The sequence below is a fragment of the Ziziphus jujuba genome, chromosome 4 (genome assembly GCF_031755915.1).
Source record: "Ziziphus jujuba cultivar Dongzao chromosome 4, ASM3175591v1".
In the NCBI taxonomy this organism is placed as follows: Eukaryota; Viridiplantae; Streptophyta; class Magnoliopsida; order Rosales; family Rhamnaceae; genus Ziziphus; species Ziziphus jujuba.
Window position 1 is genome coordinate 8,397,749 of NC_083382.1, and position 20,329 is coordinate 8,418,077.

A 20,329-nucleotide genomic window follows, 5' to 3' on the forward strand; every position below is an offset into this window, starting at 1 on the left:
TGTTCTATCAGCTGCTCTGTTTGACTGTTTAGTTTTTTGCATTACCGAGTCAGCGTGACTAGGCAGGGAAAAGAAAATGAGACAGAAAAAAAGAAAGAAAGGATAAAAAGTCTAAGCTGTTGCTCACTATCATTAATTGATTATTTGAATATTATGACTCAATTGGTCGATTAGACTACATCATAACGAATATTAGTACAGTTTCGAATATTCTATGACGCCAATTATCGAATTCTTCCACATGAGACAAACAAAGGGTAATTTCTATGAAATGTTGAGGTGTCGAAAACCACAAAAAGAAAGCTTTCGCAATTAATGCATAGGTTTGGTAGAAAAATCAATTCAAACCGAGTTTCAACTTTTAATTAATGGTCATTGTGTTATATATATATATATATATAAATAATTAGATATTGGATAAAAATGGAAAGAGCAAAAAACAAAAGAAATTCGTCTATAGGTCACTTTAGTAATTAAATTAAGAAGGATTTGGTCATGGAACGAGTCTGCTAGCATTCGACACTCCTTACATGGTAACTTTTCTATGTGATGATGTTGAAGAAATTCATCAAAGCAAATGTGCATTTTTCAATCTGCTAATATGCTCCATATATTACTATCTTTACTGATGATTACCAAAAAAATGGAAAAGGAAATTACTTATAAGTAACCATATGTTTCTCATTTAGAGGTGCTTCCATATCTGATGAGGAAGCAATACCACCATAGGAAGCTGACCATGTCGATATAGAAACATCATCCCAAGGTGCTGTCATTTCATTTCGGTCATATTCGACCACTTCAACATTTTGCACGACATAATCAGAAGCTTTAACTAATTTTTGAATTCTCTCCAGCTCCATTGCCACTTCTTTCATCGAAGGCCTTTTCCTACCACTCAAATCCAAGCATCTTTTCGCAAGTTTAGCAACTGCCATTATTGCTTCTTTTTCGCCAGTTGCTTCCTTCAAAATTGGAGGATCGACATGTCAAACAAACAATTCTCTTCCATGGAAAGAATGAAAGAAGCTGCTAGACTTCCTCCTTCCTCTGCCTGCATAAAAACTGGTTTCCGTCCTGTCAATAGCTCAGCAAGAACCACCCCAAAGCTATATACGTCACTCTTATCGGTAAACTGGCTTGACTGGAAGTATTCAGGGTCCAAGTATCCAAATGTGCCATATACTATGGTGGTGAGGTGTGTTTGCTCAATGGTAACAGATCTTGAAGTTCCAAAATCTGCTATTTTTGCCCTGTACTTTTCGTCGAGCAGAATGTTTGAAGACTTTATGTCACGGTGATAAATGGGAAAGGAAGCGGCAGAATGCAAGTAGGAAAGAGTTCCTGCAATTTCCTTTGCAATTCGTAAGCGCGTTTCCCATGTTAGTTGAAAGTCCTCATTTTGATCATGTATATACCGGAACAATGTTCCGTTTGGTATAAACTCATAAACTAGCAGAGGAACTTCAGTCTCTAAACAACATCCTAATAGTTTAACAACATTCCTGTGATTAATTTGTGAGAGAATGACAATTTCATTAATGAACTCTGTAACTTTGACTGTATCAACTTTTTTAGACTTCTTGATAGCAACAATTTTTCCATCTGCCAACATTCCTTTGTAAACAGTACCTTGACCTCCCTTGCCAAGAACTCTGTTCATGTTGAACTGGTCAGTTGCCTTCTCTAACTCATCTGATTTAAACAACTTGGTTTTCTCAATATTGGCTTTCCCTGAAGATAATTGTTGTTGTAACAACAATCCACCATTTTGTTTGAAAAACTTTTCTCTGCGTCTTTTTTTTAATACATTTGGTTAGCAACCATGCTGAAGCTGATAGAAATAACAATCCAAGGACGCCGCTGCCAACACCTGCATTCATCGATCAGAAAGGAAAAATAACTTCAATCGTCAATTGCATGAATTTGACCACATAAAAGACAATTTGTGCCATATGTGTTGGATTACAACCCTTATGAATTCAGCAAAAAATGTCCATGTTTTGTGGTACATTGGGAAATGACAAGGTAATAGAGGAAATTGTTAATTTGCTCAATATATAATACTTTATTCTCAAATCCAGACACAATTCATAGCCTCATATATATATATATATATACTTGATGAATTAATTAATAATTCATTAATTAGAGCATACCGATTAAAATCGCTCTCAGTGGAGACTTTTTGCGTTCGGGAAGGCTGCAGCCAACGCCTCCAGGATAGTCAGTACAAATATAGCCTTCGCCACAATAATTAGGATCTTTCTTGCAAACTTTAATATCTGAAATGCATTAACAAATTAACATATGTGAAAAACTAGAAAACTTCCCCAAAAAAAAAAAAAAAAAAAAGGCATTGTGAAACAAAAAAAATAATAATAAGGATTTGTTGTTTTGTCACATTACTTTGCAAAACAAATTGCTTCAACATCTTCTAAAACTATTACCAAAGCTTAAAATAGAGAGTTTATCATTACGCATGATATTGATAATCACAAAAATAATTTACAGTTCACATAATAATAATTAAAGAATTTTATTTTATATATATATATATATATATATATTAAATGTTTGAAAAAATAATGCCTTTGCACTGAAATAATAAATTCAGCTTAACCTAAAGTATAGTCGTTTGATTGTGTCGTACAATTAAAATTGAAACTCATAAAAAAAAAGGATACATTTTTCATGTATGTAAATTTTCCAAATCGAAATCTTTGTTTAGGCAAGTGAAAGAGTTTTTTTTTTAATATTTTACCTTTACATCCTCCAAGAAGATACGGGTTTCCTTCGAAGCTCCATTGCCCGCATGAGCACTGAAGCCTTGGCTGATTTACATTTACAATATAAACATTGCAAGACGAATTTCTATAACAACCATATTCGGATGTTGCAATGTCTGTATAGCAATTGTATTCTAAAAAACCAGAGCTATTGGTCTCCACAAAAGTTCCAAATATATCATAGGTTGAATAATGATACAGCTCCCAATTAAGCTCCACAGGAACATCAACCATCTCATGGATTGCAGAAATATTCGTCGAACCGGACTCCAACCACCGTTGGTCTGCCATGAATGCAAACTTACATTGATTTCCGCTACCCTCTGCGGGAAGGTCGAGAAAACTGGTGTTGAATGATTTGAGATTTGATGGTATGGTTGTCTGGCAGCAATTTATACCATTGCAGCTATTACCATAAGCTGTGTCATTACAAATGGAGGAGCATCCACCAATGGATGCTTCCCCGGAATTCATCAAAGCAATGGCTCCGCAACCAACGGCTGCGAACTTGTTGTTTTTAGAGTACTTAAAAGGGCTTCCTTCTAAGTTGGTGCTTTCGCGCATTTGCTTACCACTGCAATTCCAGAAGGTGATTGGGTTCCTCACCTGAAAAGTGCCTTCGACAGAGATTTCAATCACTTCTAGCTTTGTTCTGTTCAAGATGGGTTTCGGAACGGTGTTCGATGAGTTGTTGTTTTGGCAAATGATTTCGAACCTTTCGTCCAGGAAACAGCCCGGTTTGATCCCAAAAGAGAATGGGATGCTAACATTTCCACAGTGTGAAGGACAGCCATTCCTGGCTGTTGGTATTTCTGATGCTACTTGATTCATCATGAGCCATGAAAACAACAGAAGAAGATAAAATGTAAATTGTTTTCCCATCATTTTTTCTTTTTCTTTATTTGTTTTCTTTGTTTTTGTTTGTTGTCCTCGTTCTAGTTCTTAATCAGTATATATCTAATTCGGTCTAAAATGAAAAAGAAAAGTATTGAAATTTCTCTGCAACTTCGTGCTTAGACTATGTCGTATATTATGTGATCGATCATTTTTCTTCATTTTTTTTATTTTTTTAATTCTCTGACCGATAATTCTTCGTTTAGACTTCACGATTCTATTTTTTCCGTCTGGCGCACTATACCGACACATGTAGTTTTTCTCGTTAAATTGTAAAATTTTCTATAGCTTTAAAGTTAGTATTAATTTTTTGGAATATAAATTAATGACATGTGGTATCTAATTTAATTTAATTTTTTCCTAGTGCCTAGCCAATTACTGTCATCTTCTTCTTTATTTTAACAAAAGTTTGGCTATTTTTATTTTAACAAAAGCCAATTACTATATTATTTGAATGTTTTATAAATTAACAAAAGTTTGGCTATTTTTGCTATTGGTATTGATTGATTATTATTTTTTGGATAATAACATGACAATTAATATTAATTTGATACATTTGACTTAATTTTGTATATTAAATTTTTAATTTTTTTTTTTACAAAATTCAAATTTTAATATGAAAAAGTGAATGAGTAGTAGATTAAAATATCATGTGAATCTTCAGTAATCATTTGCTTATTTTCTTTACATATATATATATATATATATATATTTTTAATGAAGCCCTTTTTTGTACTCTTACTTTTAAGCTATGTATTTCACTAATGTACTCTCATTTTTTACATTAATTTACTCTCACTTGAATAAATAAATTGTATTTATGATATGCTTAATACCTCTTTATAATTACAAATCAACTTTTTTCCCTCTTAAGAAAAATGAGTGCGATAATTGCTATTTTGGTTGCATTCATCAATAACTACAATCGAATTTGTCAGAGACCTGGGAATGATAAAGTTCTTCTTATAAATTAATTAATTTTAATGATTTGAATATTTAAAATATGTTGAGCTTTAAATTAAACCTTCCACTGATTGAGTAGTGGATTTCTTGGTCTCAAACTCAATTATTCTCAATTAAAGTACATATACATAAATCAATACTTAATAAAATAACTCCCATTCAAGTACCATTGGCACATTAGCCGGATTTGTTTTTATAAAAAAAGCATATTCTTTTTAATAAAGAACATTTTTATGTATAATTAAAGGTTTGAGATGACATATAATCCATATTTAAATAAAAATAAAGACTATTCAATAATTGACCCATGTTGACAAAAATACCCTTTATATTGTAGATGCTATAGGTTAGACTTTCTCCATACCTCTTAGTTTTTCTTTCTTCCTCTACATGAAGTTTTAAAATTCCAATAACTTTGGCATATATAATAAGTATTTATTTATTTTTTTTCTACATAAAAAATGAACATGGAAGAACTAAATCCGGAAAAAACTTGAAGATTTTTTTTTTTTCCAATTTGCAGCAAGAATGGAGATTTTTGCATGTTGCTTCGTCTATATCTTCCCTTATTCTATCTAATTTTCTCCTTCTTGCTTTTCTCAATCTCTACAGTCGGTTTAAAAAGCATATAAAAAGGGTGTTAAGGTCCATCCAACTGTATATTTCAACAAGATTTAATTTTTACCAAAACATGTACATTTTTCGTTTAAAGGCCTTTTGGAGGGTTATTTAAGCAACAAATTATCCAACAATATTCTTTATATTATATATATATTTTTTTATTTTTTCAATAAATATTTATTATTATATTTATTTGCCTTTTTTTTTTAAATTAGAATTCTCTCTCAATTATTTTATTATTTCCCTCTTCTTTTTTTTTTTTTTTTTGAACCTATACATTGATAACTAAAATAGATAGTGTTTTGGAAATTTGGTTAACATTAAATTACATTAATTTAATATTAAAAGAATTTAACTCTCCAAATATGAAGAATCAAATCAATTTTATATTTTAAAAAGTCAAATTACAAAATAAAAAGTATGCACAAGATAAAAGAGCCCCATGGATGCACTTTCTAGTCAATGACTTCTAGTAGCTACATCAATTTAGATAAGAAAATTCTAACAGCTACATCAATTTAGGCAAGAAACTTCTAAGTTAGGTTGTAGGGGACTTTAATGATATGACCAATTGTGGTAAAATAAGGATTTAGACTTTTAAAAAGATTGGAGACACCATTTCCTGGCCATCACGAATTTACTGGGAAAGTTTGTCTCTTTTATTAATACCTATAAACTCATAAACTATTTAATGATCAAGTAATGACAAGAAGCTTCATTTCAAGCAATTTTCTGGTATCAGCAAAAAAATACTGATGATATAACTTGAGATAAAATGAAATAAAGTCGATCTGTTGGCCATTAATTAGGGCATAGATTTTCGAATACAGTGGATTTATTAATTTCCCCTCTAAGTAGGAAACTCCTCATTTAGTTGACTTGTTTTTCTTTTGTTCTACAAGTTTTTTGCCATAACTTCACCATTTTGAGCTTACATATATATATAAATACATATTTAATATTTTTGGATTGAGACAAGGTTTTCAATTGGGTTCCTTATTAAAACAATAATTTCTTAAAACTAGCTGTTTTTGTAAATATTTGCATGGAAACAGTAATATAATCTTATTAAATATAATAGAGGATGCAAGGCTGAAAACAGAGTCCTTGGAGGTAAAATCCTTTTGTAAATTCTTTCAAATTTAACGCTTGCCTTGTCAGCATTCGGTCAGACTAACTTCTGTTATCCAAGTCAGCATTTTTAATCTTCTTCTTCTTCTAGCTTTACATACTTTTCTTGCTGTTTTTCTATCTCTAGTAAATTGTAAGATGTCATAGGACCTTGCTATGACCCTGTCTATTTTCTATTACTTTAAAAAAATAAAAATAAAAAACAAAGGACAAAGAGAAAGAAAAATTAATAGAAAAAGAGAAATAAAATGAAAGATTACCAAAATTGAAGAAACAATTCACTTTGTTTTCCAACAACGAAGGCAATTAAAGTACAGATATATAATATTTCTAATAACCATTACTTGGAAACTAATAGTGGCATTGCATCTATTGGTGAAACAATATTATTACCAGTGTTTATGTGTGAACCAATTGGTGTGGAAACATCCCAAGGCTCTGTTATTTCTGGCCTTAGATATTCATCTTCTTTATGAGTCTCTTCATTCAAAAAAGTTATGGTTGATTTCTGAATTGCCTCCAACTCCATTGTCACTTCTTTCATTGTGGGTCGATGCCTTCAATTCAAATTCAAGCATCCTCTTGCAACATTAGCAACTTCCATGATCTGTTCCTTACTTCCTTTATTACCAATTTGAGGATCAACTACATCAAACAAACGATTTTCCTCCATGCACATGAAGAAAAAATTTGCTAGGCTTCTTCCTTCTTTCAACCTCTTTATACAAACTGGTTTTTGTCCCATCAAGAGCTCAACGGTTACCACACCGAAGCTATAGACATCACCTTTCTCTGTAAATTGGCTTGATTGGAAATACTCAGGATCCAAATAGCCAAATGTACCATGTACCCGTGTAGCAACATGTGTTTGGTCAATGGTAACTGATTTTGAACTTCCAAAATCAGCAATTTTCGCTCTGTACTTGTCATAAAAAAGTATGTTCGAAGACTTGATGTCGCAAATGGTGCAAGGGAAAGGAAGGTGCAGAGTGTAAGTAGGACAAAGCACCTGCAATTTCCAATGCAACTCGTGAACGCATTTCCCATGTAAAAGGAAATTCCTCATTTTGGTCATGTATATGCTCGGAAAGTGTATCAATGATTATGAATTCATAATCATGAAGCAGAACTTCGGTCTCTAAACAGCATCCTAATAGTTTAACCACGTTCCTGTGGTTAATTTGTGAAAGAATGATAACCTCATTAATGAATTCCGTAAGTTACTCTTCGGCTACTATTTTAGATTTTTTTTAGATTTTTTCACCGCAATGATTTTTCCATTCGCCGACATTTCTTTGTAAACACGACCTTGGCCACCTTGGCCTAAAATTCTTTTTTTTTTTTTGGTAAGAATCCCACAACCCCGGATCGAACTTGGGTGGAGATCGAAAGGAGGCATGGCTAATGCCAGCCCAGCTGCGACCTCTGTCGCTGGCCTAAAATTGAACACCTTGATTTTAGTGCCAAATTGTACTGCCCCTGAATATAAATATTTAATTTTATTATTTTTATATTATAATTTTAAAATTAAATTATTTAAAAATAATTATTTAAATTACAATTTAATATATAAATCTCACAAATAATTTTTCACCAACTACAGCAAATAGCATTTTTCTTTCCGTGTTCTCTTTTCTTAATTTGTCCATGCTTTCTTTATGCAAACGGAGCCAAACCCAAAAAAAAAAAAAAAAAAAAAAAAAAAAAAAAAAAAAAAAGAAAAAGTGGCCATCGAAGTATTATACTCTTCTTACATTCATGTGGGAACCACATATAAGCAATTTATATTTGTTCTAATACCTTTAGTGATTTGATACATTTGATTTAATTTTGTATATTGAGTTTTTAATTTTTTTTTAGCAAAAGCTTTATAAAATTTAAAAGTTTTTGAAATATTTAATTTTGTTATTGCTTATTTTTCTTTAACTTTCTCTTTTTTTATTTTTTTTTTATCATTAAGACGTTGTATTTCACTAAAAGCTTTATAAAATTTAAAATTTTTTGAAATATTTAATTTTGTTATTGCTTATTTTCCTTTAACTTTTTCCTTTTTTATTTTTTTTATCATTAAGACGTTGTATTTCATCAATTTATTCTCACTTCAATAAAGTAATTGTATTTATGATATGCTTAATACCTTTTTACACTTACAAATCTAACTTTTTTTTTTTTTTCCCTATTGACAAAAGTGAACGGGATATTTACTATCTTAGTTGCATTAATCAATAACTGCAATCAAATTTGTTAGAGACCTGAAAAATGATCAATTTCTACTTACAAATGAATTAATTTTAATGATTTGAATATTCAAAATGGTGTTGAGCATTACACTGAATCTTCGATCGATTGAATAATGGATTTGTTTGTCTCAAACTAAATTATTCTCAGTAAAATGCAAATATATCAATACTTGAATAATATATATATATATATATTCTATTGGAGTACCATTGGCACATCAACCTTCTCTTTCGAAGAGAAAAAAGAAAAAGAAAAAGTCCATTAACTTAGATAAGAAATTATGGCAGCCACATCAATTTAAATAAGAAATTTCCTACATGGATGGAGGTCCAAGGGCACGTGACCCCTCAAATTTTTTCGACTTTTAGCTTTTTTTAATTTTTGTTGTTTATTAAATTAACTTTCCTCACAAAATCTCCCACATACTAATTTTTTTTTGTCATTTTGTATTTTTGTTTTCTATTTTAATATATTCTTACCCGTAGCATACTTTTTTTTTTGCTATAATAACTATTTAATGTAATGGAAAAATATTTTCTTGGAGTAAATATAATCGACGTATACTTTTTTTCCGTTTAACAACCAGGCTTGCCTAAGGTTAGTGCAAATGATGGTAGTGCATTTTTAGTGATCAACCATGAAAATCCAACCACTTGAACAAGCACCACCAGTCTCCTCACCCCCATTCTTTTTTCCTTCTTGGCTTTTTGACTCCTTATAATTAACTTGTTCTGGCCTATCTATTTAGAAGCAGTATATATACAAGTTTGACATATATAAAAGAGCAAACAAGAAGATCAAAGAAGTCAATCAATATTCCTAATCCATAATTGATAAGTCTATGCATGAATCAAATTTTCGTAGTAGTTGCTTAATTAATGTTGAGAACAGTTAGCGGGTCTCAAAGCAATTTGGAATCTTGGAAAAAAAAGATTTCCAAAGGTAATTGCGTGTTGTACACGACGTGCCGTATCCATCTTCTACTGAAAACTTGACGCGCTGTCCGCTTTAAAATTGTTTGATATCTGTTTTCCTCTTCTCGACAAGTCTTTCCCCACTTCAGTATCTCTAATTTATCTCTGCGTTCTACCTGCAAACGAAGCCAACCTCCCAAAGGAAATAATAATAATAATAATAATAATAAATAAATAAATAAAATAAATGAATAAAGTTCAGCTATTTCCGAACTTTCCAGTCACATTCATGTGGGGCCCACGTAAAAGAAATTTTATTTTATTTATATATATATATATATATATATATATTTTTTAATTTTTTTTCTAATGCGGATGGTGATTCAGTGAAAGGTCTTTTAAGCGCGGTCATAGCAACCACAAACAGGTTCATGACCTTAACTCTTATGTCCCTAAAATGAGTTTTTGTGTCCCCATTGGGTAGGTCCATATATATGCTGGATGTGTTCTTTTACTAGTTACAATAAAAGTTTTGCTATTTTTGCAATTGGTGATGATTTATTATTATTGTTTGGATAATAATATGGCAATTAGTATTAATTTGATACATTTGACTTAATTTTATATATTGATTTTTTTTTTGGCAAAAATTTTATAAAATTCAAATTTTAATATAAAAAAGTAAATGAGTAGTCAATTAAAATGTCATATAAACATATGGATTTTATTTATGATAGTCATATACAATAATATAAAGCATTTTTCATGCAATAATGGTTAACTCAGTAACCATTTGGTTATATTTTTTTTTACATTTTTTTTTTTTTTTTAGTTTGATGATGCCCTTTTTGCAATCTGACTACAAATCAACTTTTTTCCTCTTCAGAAAAATGAACGCCATAATTGCTATCTTGGTTCCATTGGTAAATAACTATAATCGAATTTCTAAGAGGCCTGGGAAATGATAAATGTTTTGTTACAAATTAATTAATTTTAATGATTTGAATATTTAAAATGGTGTTGAGCTTTACATTGAACCTTCGACTGATTGAGTAGTGGATTTATTGGTCTCAAACTCAATTATTGAGTAGTGGATTTATTGGTCTCAAACTCAATTATTCTCAGTTAAAGTACACATATATACACCAGTACTTAATAAAATAAAATAACTCCCATTCAAGTACCATTGGCACATCAGCTATCTCTTTTGATGAATTAAAAAAAAAAAAAATTCCATTTAGAGCATCCGGAATTTTTTTCTTTTTAAAAAAGCATGTAAAGAACATTTTTATATATGACTTAAAAGATCTCCAATGAGTATTTTTTTTTTCTTAAATAATTATATTAAAGGGTTGACATGAAATATAATCCATTTTTTAAAAAAACTACATATATAAAGAGTATTCAATAATTGATTTATGTTGATAAAAATATCTTTTATGTTGTAGACGCTATAGGTTCTACTTTCTTCACAGCTCTCACTTTTTCTTTATTCCTTTACAAGAAGTTTTAAAATTACAATAACCTCGACATTTATAATAACTATTTATTTACTTATTTATTTATTTATTTTCTTTATAAAAAATGGACATAGGAGAAATAAATCTTGAAAAAACTTGAGGATTTTTTTTTTTCAATTTGCAGATATAATGGAGATCTTTCTTCTTCTTCTTTTTTTATTTTTATTTTTTCTTCTTTTTTTTCTTTTCTGATTTTCATAAAAAATGAAAATCTTTGCGTGTGGTTTCGTCTATATCTTCCCTCAATATCCTATCTAGATTCTTTTCAATTTTCATAAAAAATGGAGATCTTTGCATGTGGTTTAGTCTATATCTTCCATCATTCTATCTAATTTTTTTCATTCTCGCTTTTTATGAACTTCTACACGTGGTTTTCATTTCTCACTTTGTATCTAGATTTGTTTTGTCTTTTAAGTGTTTTTTTTTTTCCCCTTTAAAAAACCATATAAAAAGGATATTGAGGTCCATCCAGCTGTATATTTTGACAAGATTTAATTTTTACCAAAACATGTGTATTTTTCGTTTAAAGGCTTTTTAGAGGATTATTTAAGTAAAAAATTATCAAAAAATACTCTTTACATTATATTATTTATTTTTATTTTTCAATAAACATTTATTACTATATTAATTTATTGCCTCATTTTTTTAATCAAAATACTCTCTCAATTATTTTATTATTTCCCTCTATTATTTTTTCCTAGAAACAATATATTGATAACTAAAATAGATAGTGTTTTGAAAATTTGGTTAACATGAAATCATATTAATTTAATATTAAATATATATATAAAGAATTTAACTCTCCAAATATGAAAACTCAAACCAATTTCATAGTTTTAAAAGTCAAAACTACAAAATAAAAAGTATGCAAAAGATGAAGAGCCCCGTGCATGGATGCTCTTACTAGTCAATGCCTTCTAGAAATAGCTACATCAATTTAGATAAGAAAATTTTATGTTAGGTTGTAGGGGACTTTAATGATATGACCAATTGTGGTAAAATGAAAAGTAAGGACTTAGACTTTTAAAAAGAGTGGACACACCGTTTCCTAAGTGGAAAATTTCATTCTGACCATCACGAATTTACTGGGAAAGTGTGTCTCTCTCATTAATACCTATAAAGCCATAAATTATTTAATGATCAAGCAATCACAAGAAGCTTGTTAGAAGCAAAAATTTGGCATCAACAAAAAAATATTAATGATATAACTTGAGATAAAATGAAATAAAGTCGATCTATCGGCCATTAATTAATTAGGGCATAGATTTTCGAATACAGTGGATTTATTAATTTCCCCTCTAAGTAGGAAACTCCTCATGTAGTTGACTTGTTTTTCTTTTGTTCTACAAGTTTTTTGCCATAACTTCACCATTTTTGAACTTATATATATATATATATATATATTTGGATTGAGACAAGGTTTTCAGTTGGGTTCCTTATTAAAAAAATAATTTCTTAAAACTAGCTGTTTTTGTAAATATTTTCATGGCAACAGTAATATAATCTTATTAAATATAATAGAGGATGTAAGGCTGAAAACAGAGTCCTTGGAGGTAAAATCCCTTTTGTAAATTCTTTCAAATTCAATTCTTGCCTTGTCAGCATTCGGTCAGACTAACTTCTCTTATCCATGTCATAGGACCTTGCTGTGACCCTGTCCATATTCTATTAATTTAAAAAAATAAAAATAAAAAACAAAGGAAAAAGAGAAAGAAAAATTAATAGAAAAAGAGAAATAAAATGAAAGACTACCAAAATTGGAGAAACAATTCAGTTTGTTTTCCAACAACGAAGGCAATTAAAGTACAAATATATAATATTTCTACTAACCATTACTTGGAAACTAATAGTTGTAATGCATCTATTGGTGAAACAATATTATTACCAGTGTTTATTTGTGAACCAGCTGTTGTGGAAACATCCTAAGGCTCCGTTATTTCAGGCCTTACATATTCAACTTCTTCATAAGTCTGTTCATTCAAAAAAGTTTTGGTTGAATTCTGAATTGCCTCCAACTCCATTGCCACTTTTTTCATTGTGGGTCGATGCCTTCCATTAAAATTCAAGCATCTTCTTGCATAATTAGCAACTTCCATGATCTGTTCCTTACTTCCTTTATTACCAATTTGAGGATCAACTACATCAAACAAACGATTTTCCTCCATGCACATGAAGAAAAAAAATTTGCTAGGCTTCTTCCTCTTTCAACCTCTTTATACAAACTGGTTTTTGTCCCATCAAGAGCTCAACGATTACCACACCGAAGCTATAGATATCGCCTTTCTCTGTAAATTGGCTTGATTGTAAATACTCAGGATCCAAATAGCCAAATGTACCATGTACCCGTGTAACAACATGTGTTTGGTCAATGGTAACTGATTTTGAACTTCCAAAATCAGCAATTTTCGCTCTGTACTTGTCATCTAAAAGTATGATCGAAGACTTGATTTCGCAATGGTACAAGGGAAAGGAAGTTGCAGAGTGTAAGTAGGACAAAGCACCTGCAATTTCCAATGCAATTCGTGAACGCATTTCACATGTAACAGGAAATTCCTCATTTTGGTCATGTATATACTCGGAAAGTGTATCAATGAGTATGAATTTGTAAACATGAAGCGGAACTTCGGTCTCTAAACAGCATCCTAATAGTTTAACCACGTTCCTGTGGTTAATTTGTGAAAGAATGATAACCTCATTAATGAATTCCACAAGTTATTCTTCATCTGCTATTTTAGATTTCTTCACCGCAACGATTTTTCCATCGCTAATGTTCCTTTGTAAACAGTACCTTGGCCACCTTGGCCTAAAATTCTATTTGAATTGGTTTTGGGTAGCTCCTTTGAATTGAACACCTTGGTTTTAGTATCAAATTGTACTGCCCCTGAATATGTGCTGCTGTAACAATAAACCACCATTTCGTTTGAGGAACTGTTTTCTACGTTTGATGGCTTTTCTTTTCTTTATGAACTTTTGTAGACACCATGCGCCAATAAGCAGAAACAACACTTCAAGACCAATGCTGAAACTTTACAGAACTCAAGTATATGAAATCGTAAAGCTAGTTCTTTGATGTTTCAAAATAATTTGTGGAAAAATGTGAATCACATCTAGAAAAATGGCACTCGGCAGCATCCGTTTGTAAAATTAATCATTCTTGACATACTTCCTCTAGCCTTCGTGAAAAGTAGTGCTATAAAATGATAAAAATACTAGGGGTTTTGTGTTTGAATATTGTTGAGATAAGTGTATATGTATATATTTTATTTTCATTCTCACTTGATATTTCATTGTTCATAATTTTCTTATAATCAGAAAATAAAAATTAAATTGTTTTATACATGAACATGTATAATACATTTCTATACATATATATTACCATTGGACTGACATACCAATAAGTACAATTTTAAACTTGATCTTTCGGCACTCATATGATCCAATAGTGTTCCCACAAGTTCCTGCTCCATGACATGTGGTAGAATTCGATTTCACACTCGTTGATATCTGATATGTAAAAGGTATAACAAGTAAATCTCTGATTATTTTTTCATATTAAAATGCAAAATAAAAGATAGTTCTGAAGCATTGGTACATAAAAAAACCTTTGGTTATATTGAAATCAAGCACTCAACAAAGGTATATATATATATATATATATAAGGAGGTAGAAATATATTAACTGCCCCGTCAATTATGTTTTACGTTTCATCCATCCAAAAGGTACTGCTTTCCTTCAAAACCGTAGCCACAGTAGCATTCCAGCGCCGTTGATTGATTAATGAAGAGATGGAAGCACTTCTGTAGTAACGGATTGATTGTTTCCCTAACAAGAAATCAAGTTGTTCATTGGATTTATTTGTTCCGAAAATTTGTTGTTTTGAATGTTATAAGCTCCATTTAGAGTTACAGGAACATATCCATATCGTCAATGGCAACGAAATCTGTATTTTTTGACATAAACCAATCTTGGTCTACCACAAATGCGTCTTTGCACATTTGATCTGTTTCGGGTTGAAACGTGGCAGTGAAGGCCATGATTGCATGAGAAGGAATGGTAGTTTGGCAGCAGTTCACTTCATTGCAAGTTCTGTTATAGTGGTTTGTTAAGCACTGGGACTTGCAGCATGCTGAAATCTCACTGCCATCTAAATTTGATGAAGACATTAAGGCTCGAACATTGCAACTTACCGCGATGGATATATTGTCCCTCACCTAGAAGGAAAAGGGGCCTCTTCTGAAGTTTAGAGATTCGTGGGTTTCTTTCCCTGTGCAACTCCAGAAAGTTACTGGATTTTTCACCTGAATCCGTTGGCAAGTCAATTCGTAATTTTAGTGGGTAGATATTTTATTTTATTTTTTTCATAAAATGTGTACACATTAGTTTTTATCGTATGATCGATTCTTCATATAGAGAAACCTATATGTCTAAAAGCTCCTGGAATTTCAAAAGAATATTCAACCAGGCGGTTAGCACTTTGCAACAATTTTTCACTATCCTTTTAACTGCTTCTATTTTGAAAGTAAATGTTATGATTTCTGTTGACGTAACTTAACAGGCATAATATTGAACCTACTTATTACTAACAGTTTTAAGTTTTTGGAAATCATAGTAATTTAATATGGTAACAAAGCTTAAAAATCATCAACATCTTCACTGGCCTACAAATCAGAAGGAATATTGACATAACTTAAAAATACATATTAAACTTACTTCCTAATGATAGTGATTTAGAATTCATTAAAATATATATAGGATTTCTACTTGATTCTTAATGAAATAAGAAATAATAATAATTGCAAGATACAATATTTATGTAATGAAATGGTGTTTATTTCATCCCTAATATTAGTATTAATTACTCACAACGTCATATGACAAGCCGTCGTAGTCTTCCAAATAAATTTTAAGGACATAGAGATTGGTGCGTTTAAGGTAAGGTGTATGAGGAAAGGTAGAGTTGTTGCAGACTATTTCGAATCATTCAACAACATAACAATCTCTGGATCCAATTCTGAAAGGAAATGGGATTCTTACGTTTCCGCATTCCGTTTCGCAACCAGGCTTGCCTATGCTTACTGCTACTGATGATACTGTAATAATATTAATGATCAGCCATGACAATCCAATCACTTGAACAAGCACCAGGACCAGCCTTCTGATCCCGGCCATTTATTTTCTTTGTTGGATTTCTCTGTCTCCTCCTGATCGGTTAACTTGGATTGGCGTTTATGTTTTATATGTAGTATTTTCTACTTCTTTAGATGAAACCAGAAAATTACAATATGTTTGGAATACTGATATGGAATATGGGTAGGAAAGGAAACTAGAGGATTTGATTCTTTATTTGGATTGTCAAAATAAGTAATCAAAGTAAAGGAAAAAGGATGAGGAAATGAATTGATTTTCCAACAGTCGTGTTCCTAAATTTCCTATTTTACCCTTTCAAATGAGAAGAAGAAAGGAGGAAAAAAAAAAAAAAAAAAGACAGACAATTAAGAGAAAGTAGGGTTATATCGGCCCACGTTCCCCACCTATATTTCTGCTGCATATCGCCATCTATTTCCCTCATCCACTTTCGTTCTATCCTGTTCTCTTTTTATCCTATCTATTTCGTTTTCCCTTTCTTAGCCATAATTGGCTAATAATTTTTAAAGCTTCTTAAGATTGTTTAGGCATTTTAAAAACAATTTAATGTAGGTTATTGGCATATTTAAAATGCGTTTGATAGGTTAAATGAAATGAAATTAAATAAAATTAAATTAGTTGATAAATTATTTATATTTATAATTACATAATTATAAATTTGAAATACTAGATAAATAAATAAAATTATTATGAATGATAATCCTTTGGTAAGTATTGCTGTATTGGTTTTCAAAATGCGCAGAAACAAATGCACTATTACTATGCTGGGCCCACAATTTTGAAAGGCATACGCAGCCTTCTTTGGGAGTTATATGGGAGGACGGAGAAGGTGTGTTTAGTGGGTTTCGCATTTTAGTTATGACAACTGTTGTCTTCTTTTGTCCTTTTCATTTTTCCCCTTTTGCTTTGTTTTTTATTTTAAATGTTTTGGTAAAAGAAGTCATATGCCTTTTCAGTTGGAAATAATAATTTCTCTCAAAACCCTTACAATTCTCTCAGTTGGAAAAGTTCCCCTTTTAAAACCTTTTCACAAAACCCTTGTTCGTAATCCCCAAAAACCAAGACATCAAATAAACAAATACCAGAAACAGTAATAATTATATTTTTAGTTCCAATACAGCTTTAAAACATTTTATTTTTAAAACACTGTCCTGAAAATCATTTGATGCACCCACTATATACCAGTGGCGCCAACAGTACCCAGCGTCCCAAGGTACCGCCAGACAGGAGGTTATAGAGAGAAACCGGCATACGATCGCGTGGCGTCCCACTGCGCCGCTGCTAACCTGGTGTCCCGGCCATGGGGGGGTGGCCTACCCTCATCCGATGGCAACCACAGGACAACCTCATAATATCAACCTCACGCTACTCACACCCACCTGCACGCTAATCACAACCGCACACTACTCACACCCACCTGTGCGCTAATCACAACCATGTGCACACTAACCATATCACATATAAACAGAACACCAGTACGTGCACGGTGCATCTAAAAATCATAAAATCCACAAATTTAATTTATATAACAAATTTCACATTTTGCATAAACACAGCGGGTATAGTCCATCCGCTTGAACCGGAAAATTCTCCAAAATTTCTTTATAATCAATACCATAATTTCCATGATTTTCAAATCCACCAACTCCCAAATCCACCAATTCAAATATTCACATTTTCCCAAGCATAAATAATTCTCGAAATATAATAATTAAATCTCATAATATTCCATGGGCATATTTTATAAAAATTGAAATCACCAACATAACCAAATATTTTCCTTGAATTATTTGAAAATCAAATCATGCCCAATTTACTATTAAAACCACACCAATTTCAAAATCCTCAAAACCATAAAATAATTTCACATGGCATAATTTTGTAAAATGCCCATTTTCTTATATCCGATAAATTCACAAATAATCCCACAATAAATCAAATAAATATTTGGCACATAGAAATTAAATTCCAAATATTTAAATCACACATAATATATTCACCAATTAAATTCCCAAAATTAATTTGAAGGTGGGTCACTCACCTGAAGCACGCAATTAACCCATGATCCACCACGGGATCAATTCTACGACTCACCGGTGCTCCTAGAACAAAAATCACAGACAGTCAAATAAATTAATATTTTAATCGGGTAAATAATACCCAGTACCCGGGGGGTCAAAACACAAACGTTAACCAAAATAGGCGAATGATATACCGAATCGAAGCTCGTGGGACGAGGATCACCAATCCGGTCTCCATCGACCCCAATTCCGCCGGAGGTGGCCGGAATTTGGTCGTGAAACTTCGGCCGGTTTTGATCTTGAGGGATCTTTCAAACGGTGGGGATTTTGGGCAAACTAACCCCGGAAATGGACTCAAAGGGGTCGAAAATAGTGGGATAGAGGTATGGGACGGGCTGGGTTGGTCGGAAACGGCGAGAATCGCCGGAAAAATTTCACCTCGTCGCCGCGACTTCGCCGGCCCGATCTGGGCTCGTCCGGCGGCTGGTCGGGAATTTTGGTGGCCGAGGTCGCGAGGTGGCGGGCTTGGACGGTGGCCGGCACGTGTAGCATTCTGGGGATTGAAATCCGGCGAAACACCGGTCAAACAGGGAAAGGGTGAGAGAGTCAAATGAGAGAGAAAGGGAGAAGAGAAATTCTGCGTTTTTTGTTGATGGGTCGGGGAAGAGAAGGAAGAAAAGGAAAAAAAGAAAAAGAAAAAGAAAAAAGAAAAGGGTGTTTCCACGTGGGGAAAAGAAAAGAAAAAGAAAAAGAAAAAGAAAAGGAAAAAGAAATAAAATAAAAATGATTAAATAATATTAATAATAATATTATTATTTAAAATAATAATAAAAATAATTTGATTTTTACACATGGTTGACATGTGGCTTTTTAACATGGTGACACATGGTCACCTTCAGTAAGTCACACGTGGCACATCGTTACGCGTTTAAAAATAATATTAAAATAATACGGTATTTGAAAAACTCTACCATAACTTTCAAACCACATGTCCAAATCGGACGTGCCGCTAGTCTACGGACTCGTATCGACGAGCAATTCACAACCATGCATGAGTCAAAGCTCAACCTTGCATGAATAAAAAGTCAACTCCGGCACCCCTTGGACAGTTTGGACCTCAACTTGTTTTGCTCAAAACTTTCAAACCGTAGCTCCGTTTTGAACGTGCTACTAGTCTACGAACTCGTGCCAACGTGTACTTCGTAACGATACCTCAGTCAACCTAAAATTCCAACCGGGTCAAAAAGTCAACTTTTGACCCCCTCGGTCAACGGTCAACCTCGGTCAACGTGCAAAAATTCCCGTCATGGTTCGGGACGGGGTGTTACACTTTACATGCTATAAACTCAGTCTAGGTAGTAGAGATTTACCTAACCATGTGCAATCCCCCAACACACAATACCATTTCATTCGAGCACATTGTGTATCGACAGAATACAACAATATACCCTAACTAGGTAGTAGGGACCTACCATGGCACCTGTGGATCAATATACACATATACAAGACTAATAGTCACAACAGACCTGTAAATATAGGAGCAATAATATGTGTAATAAATCATCTCATAAATAAATAATGATCCACATTCATTAATGTATCAAAATACTCAAAGAAATAAATAATACTTAACATGGATATTACTGCAGAATACATAATATACTCCCACTGACCCTCAGCAGGCTCAACTGCCTAACAATCCCATACGGGACACATGCTCCTCAAATATGCTTACTGGTAAGGCCTTGGTCAGTGGATATGCCACATGTTATAAGTAGGCATGTGAACAGCAGTAATGAGGCATTCTTCAATTTTCTCCTTTACCACAAAATACTTTACATTACCTTTTAAATTATTAGAGAAAGACACTGCTGCAGTATTGTCAGGACCCGTCCAGAATTCCTCCTCTGGAACCCTAGACAGCCCTGATCCCAGGGAAATACCACCGAACCTTCCAACGGAAAATCCGGCAGCACCTCCCCTAAGGGATTTACTTACCACAAATTTACCTGCACTGAAAACACACTTCAAAAATATCCCCTTATTCCTCCCACAAACTACAAATTGGTTCCACAAATTGCAGTACTTA

General features: G+C 32.2%; 1 protein-coding gene and 2 pseudogenes across 1 annotated transcript; all 3 read right to left on the minus strand.

Annotated features, from left to right (window-relative positions):
- Positions 1-656: 656 nt before the first annotated feature.
- On the minus strand, positions 657-3,620 carry LOC132803520 (wall-associated receptor kinase-like 1; annotated as a pseudogene).
- A 3,337-nt stretch (positions 3,621-6,957) lies between these two features.
- LOC125422078 (wall-associated receptor kinase-like 1) lies at positions 6,958-7,473 on the minus strand. The gene has a single exon (XM_060816722.1). The coding sequence runs from the start codon at positions 7,471-7,473 to the stop codon at positions 6,958-6,960; it is 516 nt and encodes a 171-aa protein (XP_060672705.1).
- Positions 7,474-12,995: 5,522 nt separating this feature from the next.
- Positions 12,996-15,237, minus strand: LOC125422079 (wall-associated receptor kinase-like 1; annotated as a pseudogene).
- Positions 15,238-20,329: the final 5,092 nt, after the last annotated feature.

Coding starts and splice junctions, on each gene's coding strand:
- LOC125422078 (XM_060816722.1), bottom strand. CDS start 7,473: ATGACCAAAATGAGGAATTTCCTTTTACATGGGAAATGCGTTCACGAG.